Source organism: Lissotriton helveticus, chromosome 9 (genome assembly GCF_964261635.1).
Source record: "Lissotriton helveticus chromosome 9, aLisHel1.1, whole genome shotgun sequence".
In the NCBI taxonomy this organism is placed as follows: Eukaryota; Metazoa; Chordata; class Amphibia; order Caudata; family Salamandridae; genus Lissotriton; species Lissotriton helveticus.
In genome coordinates this window covers 1,069,211,809-1,069,224,138 of record NC_136070.1, presented here as the reverse complement: position 1 = coordinate 1,069,224,138, position 12,330 = coordinate 1,069,211,809, and the positions used below count along the sequence as shown (strand labels likewise).

General features: G+C 41.6%; 1 protein-coding gene across 13 annotated transcripts in view; it reads left to right on the top strand.

Moving 5' to 3' along the window:
- The window catches only part of IQSEC1 (IQ motif and Sec7 domain ArfGEF 1), a 492,992-nt gene that overhangs the window by 422,972 nt on the left and 57,690 nt on the right, over window positions 1-12,330 (top strand). For all 13 annotated transcript variants that reach the window (XM_078661440.1, XM_078661441.1, XM_078661442.1 and 10 more), the window contains exon 6: window positions 6,770-6,936. In XM_078661440.1, the coding sequence (XP_078517566.1) occupies window positions 6,770-6,936 (167 nt within the window). The remainder of the gene's footprint in view (window positions 1-6,769; window positions 6,937-12,330) is intronic.

Genomic DNA, 12,330 nt, shown 5'->3' with positions numbered 1-12,330 from the left:
TTCGATTATCATTTCCCAACATCAACGAGCAAACTAACATGAATTCAATTAATTTGGCTTGGCCAAGGTTTCTCAGTAAACAGCACCAGAAATGTTTGTCATTTGTTTGCCTTTTAATCGATTTTGTTTGTGACTGGCGCAGTCCACAATGTAGGAAACATGTTGAAAATGAAAAAGGCATGACTGTTACTCAATTAGTATTGAGGGTTCCCTTTAAGCATTTGTTTAGATCTCCCCAAAAAAAGAAGGAAAAATATAAATATACACTACATCAAACCTTTATATTGAAGAGGCTGTGGTTCCTTCCGCTCCTGCGGCCCCGCCTGTAGCTCCGGCGGCTCAGACTCCAGAGGTGCCTCGTTTGTATCTTGAACCGGATCAGTACCCACAATTTCCGGCGCCGGGTTCGGATCCACCGCATTTTTTAAATGCGATGTATGGCGTGTTTGCCAGGGCCTCGTACCCCTCTGATGCACCTTCAGGTCCCATGGGTCCTATGGCTTTTAATTGGGTGTGCCTCACCAGTATCCTCAGGCCCCCTTTGTGCCAATTATGCCGACGACGGCGTCTTGGCAGTTTCCGCTCCGAAGATGTCGACGCCGTATGTGCAGCCCCGGCTCCATCCCGTGAACCTTCTCGGATTCGGTCGGCGCCTGTTACTACAACGGATCCTTCTTCAACGCCGCTCCCGGAGCCATCGGCGCCGCATGTGGCGCCGACGCCGCAACCAAAGATGCGCTCGTGGAGAGAAGCACAGACATTGTTAGAGGAGGAGCATTACCAGGCTGAAGAGATGGAGGAAGGTGAAGTCTATGATACAGAGGATATGTTTGAGGGTTTGTGTGAGGCAAGTGGACTAGATACTTCCCCGGAGTGTGACTTTGCTTCACAGAAAGCTTCTCCCTCAAAAGAAGTTGCACCTTATCATACTGTGATAAGGAAGGCTGCAGAGCTCTTGGATTTGCAGCTCCCTATGGCTGAGTATAAGCCTAATTTGCTCACAGAGGTGCTTCATTCTCCGTCCTCTGTGGTTGAGCCACTCTTGCCATTTAATGATGCCTTGACTGTGCCAATCCTTGATGTGTTGCGCAATCCTCTTTCTGCTCCTGCAGTTTCAAGGTCGGTGTCCATAAGGTATAGGCCTGCTCCAGGAGATCCAGTGTTCCTTTCATCTCATCCCTCTCCTGAGAGTTTGGTGGTGCAAGCTTCTTGTTCCAAGCAGTCCACGGGTGCTTTTCCCCAGACTTCTGCTGACATGGATTCCAAGAAGTTGGAACAATCTGCAAAAAAGATCTTCTCATCGGCTAGTATGGCTCTGAAGTCTACTAATGCTACCTGTCTGTTGGGTAGATACATTCATACCCTTATGCACTCTGCCAAACAACTTCTTCCAAAATTGTATGAGGAAGAAAGGGGAAATTTGGGTGAGGTGCTGGCGGACTCACAGGCTGCGGCTCGTCAAGTCATCCAGTCTGGCCTGGACATGGCGGATTTGGTTGCCAGGGTGATGGGTTCATCCATTGCAACAAGAAGACATGCATGGTTGAGGTCTTTTGGGTTCCCTCCCGATGTACAGGCTGCCCTTCACGATCTACCCTTTGATGGGTCTAGACTTTTTGGAGAGAAAGCTGATTCTGCTCTGCAAAGATTTAAGGACAGTAAGGCCACAGCAAAGTCTTTCGGTCAGGCAAAGGGTTATGGCTATAGTAGATACTGTGGCTTCGGAAAGTCTTCCTTTCGAGGTTTCAGACCGCTACAGCAGCAGCAACAGCAACAAAACCCCATGTACAAGTGCTATAGGGGTAACGGCAGAGGTCGCCTTCGTGGAACCGGGCGTCAGCCTTCTTCCTCCTCCTCCTCTACCTCCCCAACCCGTCCTGGTAATGCAGGAAAGCAGCCCTAGATCCACCATCCTGGATCAGCCATCCTGGATCATGCAGGTCCCATGGGAGGCCGGCTTACCCATTGTTTACAGGATTGGAAATTGATCACTTCGGACCTTTAGGTTTTGGATCTGGTAGAAAATGGGTACGCCCTTCCCTTCAGGAAATTCCCTCCTCCTTATCCTCCTTGCCAAGGGTTTTGCACGGAGGATCATTTGCTTCTCCTTTAGAAGGAGGTTCTTGTCTTGTTACAAAAAGCTGCAATAGAGATGGTTCTGGAGCAGGAAAGGGGTCAGGGATGCTACTCCTGGTATTTCCTGAATCCCAAGAAGGATGGCAGGTTACGCCCCAACCGGGACCTCCGAATCTTGAATCTGTTTCTCAAGCAGGACAGGTTCAAGATGCTCACCCTCAGTAAATACATGGGATCTTTCAAAATTTCCTAAAAGTTCAACTTTATATATGCTCTGTTAATCCATTCTAAATTATTCTGCGAAACCCAAGACCATTGCTTATTTTAAAGCGGTGGTGTAGTGATGGCTTTTAACCCCTTCTGCGCCGATGACGAGCTCAGCTCGTCATGAGGTTTACCTGTCGTGCGCTCATGATGAGCTGAGCTCGTCATGAACCGCGGGGTTTTATAAACTTCAGCGCGCAGCGGGAAAAACCGCCACGCGCATGTGGTTAAAGGAATATAAAAAACCTACAGAGAAAGAGAAGAGCGAGATAAGCAGACTGGCTGATTGTACTTGTATAGCCTACCTTTCTTAGTACCAGACTTCCACTTTTCCAAGGGCAGTATAAGGTGTTACATAGTAATTCTAAGTTGTGCTGTACTTGGCAGATTCAATGGGTTTGACAAAGTAACTGTTTACCGGCAACCAACACACAGGGATCTCAGAAGTCTTATCAACAGATACTTCTTTGGTCCTTGGTCCAGAAACACTTGCATAAAAGTAGATCCCACCACAGATGCACTACATCTACTCAGAATGTATAGTATCACCTAAGTAGCAAGCACATTGTGACATCTACCCTTGGATGTTAGACTATCCCATTGCTTATGAGCTACTGTATGGATAATTTATAGTGACTTGGTGGACTTTTAGTCTAGGACTGAGCTTGAAGTGCAGTGCTAGGACCGCACAGCTGCTGCTGACACGGCTGGAGGCTAAAAGCATGATCAGAGCTACTGGGGCCATAGCTAGATACTTCGGCCCCTCATCAACATGTTCGTTCAGATTGAAATAGAAGAGCTAGAGTGGACATGAGGGGCAGGCGCATGCATGCACCACCTCCCTGGTGATCCTTAGCAGCAGTGCTCGATCCCAATGCAGGAGTAGAATGGGGGCAAGATGTACCCTCTGTACAGCATGGAAACGTAAAAGTAATTTAAAATCAGGACCCTGAAGAGAGAGCATATGGGTATCTCTATAAAGAAGTGAATAACACGCAATTTACTGGCGGGGGAAATAATTGGATGTTCTCCTCACTTTACTTTTAACTACTGTGTTAATTGAAACATTGATTACCCCCTACAAGCGACACGGTGGTGTGGTCTATTGCTGTACAGATTTTCTGTTGTTGAGTTGGTGATTTATGAATCTTCTGGGATGTATGGTCTCCTCAGCAATGTTGTCCTTACAACTTTGAATGGTTCCTTTTTAACTCTTTTCCGTTGACTACCGGTATCTGACAAATAGTCCCCAGAAGCATTCCATGCACTACAGTTTGGTGGATTTAATGACCTCACAAAAGATCTCGTTCACCACCTAATGTTAGTGTTTAGGGTGCACTGCAGGTATCAAAGCAATGGCCATAATACAATGAGGTTTGTGGAACATGCAAGGTACTCATACGCACAGCCAGACGTCAGAAATGGCATCAAAATATCATTATGATTGCATTGGAACAGAGACAAAGCAAATGATCAAGGTAATAGCACCCCAATTTATCAGATACCCCAAAGACTAAAGTTTACCAGTCTGAAGTTTAGATCTTATAGGAAGGATTCACTGTTTAGAGAGTAGCAGCACAAAGAGGATGACACAGAGTATGGCTGGTACGTAACAAAAAGGATTGAGGCTAATAGCAAGCTTTGTGTACATGGGCACACCCAGAAAAGTGCACGCAAGGCCACTAAAATGTTGCGATTCTACGTCTGCAGCATATTCTGCATATTTGTAGAGTTTCTGCAGGTCCCCCCATCACCTATGTAATTTGCACATTTCAGGGCAAAAAAAATGTTTCTAGGTCAAACTGATTAAATGTTAGCACACAGCGCAATGCAGTGACAGACCCGTCATAAGGTTCAAGTAGTAACTCACCTTTCAGTATCTGATTACTGTGGGTTCAGCTGTTAAACTTCGACTAATGAGACAAAGTGTGTGCCTGAACAGTATGTATAAGAAAATGTAAAAATAGTGAAATGATACTGTCACACATAAAATTTGCTGCATTATGCCACATAATTTGTCTTTTCTTGCTGTTGTCATCCCTACCCCAGAATTTTGCCCTCAGTTGCTGCTAAGTTGTAGTTATTATGGCTCTCAGTGGAGTGTTATTGTGTTTCAGCAAATTTCATGTTATGTACTGTTACTGTTCAACTTATCTGGAAAATGATTTTGCTAGTCGGTTAGCCATATTTAACGTGGCAGCTAGTTATGGAGGTCAAGGTGATTTGTTCTTTGGAAGCTTGTACTATTTTCCAGATCGCGGTCAGACTTTTGCATCAATAAAACACTGGGCCCGATTCACAGAACTAACTTAAGACAAAATCCTAAACTTACTACTTTTGGTATTCACAGAAGGCATTTAGTAATAGTAAAGTTAGGATTTTGTCTTAATTTTGTCTTAAGTCTGTGTTAAGTCAAACTTAAGACAAAATCCTAACTTTACTACTACTAAATGCCTTCTGTGAATACCAAAATTAGTAAGTTTAGGATTTTGTCCTAAGTTAGTTCTGTGATTCGCCCCAATGTTTGCATCTGTCCTTTTTACTTGACTTCAGTAATGTTTTTATAATACCCAGTATGGCCATCTTTTCCTTGGCTTTTTTCCCATCTTTGGCACGTCAGCATCAGGTGCTACAGCCATGTGATGAATAGGTGTCTGTATTACTTACCACAACAAGTTTCACTGCTCTACTCCTTCACGTGGGATCTATTAGTACTCTACCCCAGCATAGACTGCATCAGTGGTGTTTTACCTTCACATGCCTTTTAAGGGCATTTTGTAAGACTGTCGCTCAGGTGCACCTTCTGCAAGGATCTTTCTGTGGAAACATCTTAAAGGTATGCAGAATTTAAACAAGGAATTCTGACAAAACCCCTTGCCCCACTTTGATTATTCTGCCCTTCCTACATTGCTTTTACTATCCATTTCCATGATTTAGGAGTAGCTAAACGTATGAGTAAGATGAGTTTACTTTTAAAGAATCTTTGTTTCAACTGTATCAGACACTCGCCTGCTACCAGTGCATAACCCCTGTCCCATCATTATTGACTGTTTCATTTCAAGCAACATAATAGGGGATTACAAGTGACTGGGAATGCAAGTGTTTTTTGTACACAGAGTGCCCATGGACCACACTGGCTCCAGACTGCTTTGTTTTACATAATCTTAAGTAACATTTTCATGTTCTTTAGGAATGGGACACCAAGCCACCTTGTGGTGATAACAGGAAAGTGCCTAGAAGTGGGACTACCTCAGGTTCACATTAATATAGCGTTTTTTCTTTGGCAATGACTCTGGAACTTGGTATTCTTTTTTTGCAAAAACCATGGATTACATTAGGAGTATTCTACTCTGTACTTTGGTGATTCTTCTATTCCACTGTTGCAGATACTATTAGCTCAAGGACGCCTGCAAGGTGGTGACTACACCTTATGTGCAGTATTGTTGAATTGAATATGAAAAGTAAATGAACCCTTGCTACTTGAGGAATGGGCAACAAGGATGCCAATTCACCAAAGTGGCAGGGATAGCAGAAGTAACATCACACACCTTTTGACCTCTGTGAAATCACAGGTAATGACATCATCTGACATTGATGCTAAATCTGAATGATTCTACATATCATGATCCCAATGACGTCACAAAAATTGATCACTAAAGCCACGTGTCGACTTCTTAGCGAAAATGGATTGAATAAACCTTGTGAGGTTCATTAAAAGAGATTTAAAAATTACAATAGCTATCATGTTCACATGCATTCATTTACATAAACTATTTATATTGGCATTTATTAGCAGCTTGATTTACTGCTTATCTTTGTTAATATGTAGCATCCCTACAAAATTCACCACAATGAAACCTGTCAAATATGTATTTTGTAAAATGTATTTAGTTTAATATGTATTTTAATGTGGCCGTTGCACTGCTGAATGTACTAATTTCACCCACGTGAAAGGCAGTGTCCCAGTGTGAGATACAGAAAGTAAACCGTGCTCATCAGAGTGTTTACATTCTTTGTTTTGCCATCTTCATGGCCAGGAATCGCAAGGGCAGTGCCAGGGTAGCAGCGGTCATGGCTAGCAGCTGCTATTTTTGGCAACCCCTAAATTATCTCCAATTTGACATAAAACATTTTTTTTAGGATTTTGGGGAAGTTCTGCAGTAATAACATAATTGCATCCATAATGAAAGTAATCTGTCCATAAGAATCTAGATTTGTAAAATGGATTGTATTTTAGACTACTGCATAATATTCTTATGAAAACAAGTTAGTCCAAAAACCAACTGAACCTATAGGTGGGGAGAACCAGTGTGCCCATTTCAAGCATTATTGATATTCTGGAGTAGAACTTTCTGAAAGTGCTTCTACAGTATCATTGGTAGTGTTCTGATTGTTATTTTTCATTCGGTTCTGTTTTTGTGTTTTCTAGTCAGCGGTACTGCATCTGTAACCCTGGTGTTGTGAGACAATTCAGAAATCCAGATACCATCTTCATCCTTGCTTTTGCAATAATCCTCCTGAACACGGACATGTACAGTCCAAACGTGAAACCTGAACGCAAGATGAAGCTGGAGGACTTTGTGAAGAACTTAAGAGGTATTGTAATTGTTTGTTTGCAGTTGCTTTTAATGGCCTTTATTATTTTGGTAGTTTGAATGAGGTCCCCATCACTCATTGAAGTAAAAATGCAATTACATCTAAGGGATCGTATGTAAATGAAAAAATTATTGTACATGTGCGTGTGTGTGTGTGTTTTTTTTTATAATTCCACACTATTTTTGTTTTCAATCCTATTTGAAGAATTTGTACATCAGCAGAGTTTACTCTTGAGATCCAGCCAAAATTGTGTGTATACTTGACTTGTAGAAGTACATATAGCATTTGCTAGTCCTGGATTTAATAAATGCTTATTAGAAGAATGTGCAACCAAAAGATAGAGTGGAAAATTGCCCCTCAAGGGCGTTAGATCTCTTCTAGGTTTTCAGGATAATTACTGACTGTAAATGATTCCAGTTTAGGTTCTGTGTAAGTATTTGAATCCCATGCTGGTATTCTTAAAATTTGTTATCGATCTGCTCCTGGTTTAACAGTGTTAGACCTGCCAGTACTTAAGTGATTTGTGCTCCATTTTCTTACCTTAATTCACAAAAGTTGTTGTGACATTGGCAAGGATCTTTGCTATTTACAAAAAGAAATGCATGTGAAAACAGTTCCAGCCCTGAACATATCACGCACACCTATCTTGGGTAATCATGTGTTAAGCTTTACCCACCTTTGCCTTCGAAGCACTCACTTGTAGTGCAGAACCTGGAGAGGAACCATCATGAACGAGGCGTTTGCACCTTGTTTCATTTCAAGTTTTCCCATAGATTAGATGCCTTAATAAAAGCAGTACCATGCAATGACCATCTTTGTGATTTTGTCGTTTAGTGGAGAGATACTGCCTCATGCTTGTTGCAGTGCAGCTTTCGGTTGCATATGCAATAACGTTGACTCCATCACACATCTTTCCTCCTGTCCCACCACCCCATCCCCTAAGACCTTTAGGTCTGGCATTAGTTAAGACCATTTTTATCTTACTGAAATTATATATCTATATACGCACACACACACACATCTCTCCTCCTCCTCCTCCTCCTCCTCCTCCTCCTCCTCCTCCTCCTTCTTCTTCTTCTTCTTCTTCTTCTTCTTCGAGCTATCAGCCAACCCTCTCTTCATCCATTCGTGTGTTGTCATTTGTATTTTTCTCCAACCCACTACAGCATATGCTAGGGCATCCCACTTAAGATACTGGATAACTTCATTGTGTGTGACGCATTCGCTCTTTCACAGGGAGCACATCCTCACTCAAAGTAGTTCCCCCTCAGTGCCAGGGCCTGCTATAACAATGCATGCTGTTGGAGAACAAACAAAAATAATATTTAATTTTTGCTTTTAAACAATTTTTTACCTTAACAACGACTAGGTAGCTCTCCCAACAAAACAATTTTACAAAAACCATGGCCCACGAAAAACATTGGCAAAACCGAAATGCTATCTGCCAAAGCCGCTGCTATTGATTTTGTCGGTGCTTTGTTTTAATGTTGCTTGGCTCCAACGGAACCATTCCATCAGAGCTATTTACATCTATTTACATCCAGTGCCACAATAGGTTTTAGAAACCAACCAGGTGCCATCAAAGGGATATTCTATAAATCAAAGGGATATTCTATAAATCAAAGGGATATTCTATAACTCTCCTACTTGATTATTGTTGATGATGCTACATTGGATAAGGGAGATCATGTTTTTCTTTTCATGGATGCCCGACTTAAAACTGCTCTTGATGTGAAGCCGTGAAAAATAGAACACGAACTGCATAGATAAAGATCCCTAGTTGCTTGATGAAGAAAATGATGGCATTTTGAATCCAAATGACTTGCATATTGAGACAATTAAAAATGCACTGCTTTTAGTTGACAAAACTTGATTAGTCAGCAAAGCAAGGTTAACTTCACTGACCATCTTAATATTGTCTTGAAGCAGGCTTCAGATGTCAATCAGAGTTCTATAAAAAACCGCGCCTTTGTGTCTTCGATGACTTTTTAAGCTGTCCCTTCAATAGTAAAAAGTTTGAGTCCCAGGACCCAGAAATGAGCTGCATTAATGCCTCAGAACAAATGAGACATGGCATGCTCCTAGAGAATAAAATATTCTCACAACATTTCTGTTTCTCTTGTGAACATGATTTGGCTTTTACCCGTCATCTGCGACAGAGGTTTCAATAAAGGGTTCATTGTTTGCAGTAGGAAGGCACTGCCTGGTCTATTGTGTAATATGCACCTCAACCATTGCCTGTCTCCTTCAACCCAGTGCAACAATTATCAAGCAATTGTGTTTACTACACAGCATACTATAGCTATAATACATGCCATAGCAAAGACCAACCTATGTAGACAAAAGAGTTGCACCAGTGACAGAAAATTGTGTTAACTGTATTGCCCATACAAAGAAGTTCTGCATTTTATGTAAGATGCTGTTCCTGATGTGATTGCACTTTGCCGGATAGTAAATGCCTGCTGCATTTCGAATTGCAAATTAATTTATGATGTTACTAAATTTGTAGTATCCCTGGTGGCTTTTCAGACTGATCTTGCGTGTAATGTTTTCCCCACACCAAACCACCCAAACGATATTAGCCAACTCATGTTACAACTTGACAAGTTGGATGAATTACGTCCTCAAGGATCCAGGACAAGAATTGGTAATACAAACATATTGAACTTGACATTTCTGGGCTGGCTAACCTGGCTGGATTTATGCACCACCTGTGATGGGGATCGCCATCATGAATTTTACCTGGGGTGCTTGTAAAAAATTGAGCATTACAAAAAACTAAATTAAAGTTATTTCTCATCCTCGATTTACAAATGAATATCTTTAAGTCATCTGTTCTGCGATATAAATATATACTAACATATGACAACACCTGTTCCTCTGGTGTGAGTTTGTGTTTATATGTACAGCTCAACATTTCATTTTAGAAAATGGTATCACATGTGAATAAAGGTGTGTGTGTGTGTGTGTGATTTAATAATACATCCTTACTTTTTAATTGCAATCACAGATTAGCCACATAGGATTGTACAACTCTCTTCCACACATTATGACACTATCTCTAGAATAAAAAAAAAAGTTTTCAAACTATTCTCTGCAATATTACCACCTTCTTTGCCCAGTAAATAAACTTAATCCACGAGTGCTCTAAAACATCAGATGTTGTACCCACCTGTGTTATTCCTGAAAGAACTACCTCTATCTGTTCATCCTTCGAAGGACCTGATCAACAGACCATCTCGAAAATGGTCTTCTCTACTAACCTCTCTTCGGAAGCTAAGTACTATATTTCTGCTGAAAAAAACATGGAAGTGTTTTCTCCTGTTCTACCCAAAATTGCTAACAAATTTGTTGGAGAAGGCATTCTCCCTTCATCTTTGGAAATTGGTTGTCACCCCAGCCCTTAAGGAAACAAACTTGGATCTAAACAGCCTGCAGAATTTCAGACCAGTCTCTAAACTTCTGTTTCTGAGCTAAACAATTAATAAAGCTGTTTCCTTACAAATCCTAGTCCACATTTCAACAACAACCTCCTAAACACTTTCCAACTGGTTCTCTGGTATAAGTTCTGAAACCTCCACAAAGCACAAATTGGATATTTTTTCAAGCACTTTGAAGTTTGGTGGATTTGTTTTGAGGTTTCAGTCCTCCTCTATGAATGTTGGTCTACTGGTGCTAAGTATATGCCTGTAGAAATGGTAATGTATAATGTATCAACTGTTTTAGAAATCATTGCCTTCTATGATAGTCTTAGGTAAATGAACCGTGTCTACTTATCTCATCTTACTCATCAGGCCCCTACCCTTTCGTCAATGTTGGCCAGAGAGTGCTTTCCATGCACAGGTCCTAATGGATAGTGTGCAGGCAAACATAAATTATTTCATTTCTTCACTTTATTGTATAGTTGCTTAACTACCAGAGCTTATGTATTGTGTGGCTAGCATTGGTTTCTGTGGAGCTACAACGCAAGCCATGACATTTTTTATCCTGTATCAGAATTACCACTTGTCGGTATTTACCCCAGTGCCAGCTGCAGATCTGCTTGAATCCCTCTGTATTTAAGGAAATAACGGTCTGTGTGTGCCACAGTGTTGGCCTTGGACCAAGTGCAAATTGTACATAGAAGGCCCTGGAAAAATCTGTATTTATTTCCAATTTTCTTGTACTCATATTGGGGAAATATATCTGATGCAGGCCTCTGCTTCGATGAGCTTGATACAAGGTGTATGTCTACCACAATTGCAGAGGGATCCTGAAGGGGGTTATTCTCCACAAAAGGTCGACATTAGTAAACATGTATGTTAAACACATTACTGTGACTCCACGGCAGGTGTGTTAGCTTGACTTGTTTGAAAAATGTTGGATCTCATTAGACTAAGGGCCAGATGTACGACCAGCAACATTGCGCCTCGCAATTTGCGACTCATTTGCGAGTTGCAATTTGCCATGTACATCAGTGTGTTTAACACTGTTTGCGATTACCGATGGGGTCGCAAATTGAGAGGCTCATTATTATTAACGAGCCTCTCGCAATTTGCAAGCCCATTGGGAATGATAGGCCCTCCCAGGTATGGTGGCCTGCTGGGCTCAGCAGACCACCATGTATGGGAATCCTTTGTCACAAAGTGGAAGGGGTCCCCTGGGACCCCTTCCGAATTGTGACTGCATTACCACCCTCTTGAAGAGGGGTGGCAATTTGCGAGTGTTTTGGTACCGCAATTGCGGTCACAAACATTCATACATTGATTTGCGGGTGCAGTTGGGAAGGGAAAGCCCATTCCTAATTGCTACTCGCAATTCCTAAATAGCGAGTCGCAAATAAATTGCAACTCGCGGTTTAGGAATTGTACATAGCCCTAGGCCATTTTGTATGCGCAAACAGGTCGTAAACCCGTTTGCGCATGCAATTTAGGGTCGTACATCTGGTCCTAACTCCCCTGCTTATATGGCAATGTGTGGTCTCTGCATGATCGTCAAGCCAGCTGACATATCCTAGTTTGGATGCTGTAGAAAGCATATTTGTATGTGTGGAATATTGTAGTATTGTGATTGAGGTGTTCGTACACTGTCAAAGCTGTTGGTTGCCCGTTCTAGTTGAAGGAGAATGCTGTTAAAGGTAGTTGTATTCTACAATTTCAAAAATTTTGTTTTTTCAAAATTTTGGAGTATCTGCGAAAAGTCGGTTGACCATTCTTACTAGAGTTTTTAATAAATTTACATTTCTCATTCCTATCAGCATTCTCCATGATTCATCTCTAAAGTAGACTGTAAACATGTTTTCCTCATTCAGTATGTGATGTAAGCTGGTAACCAGCGTGATACAAAATCCGTAAGAGGCATCTGCTTTCCGCTCTAGGAATTACAAACATGCTGAGCAAAGCTCGTCCTTGCCTG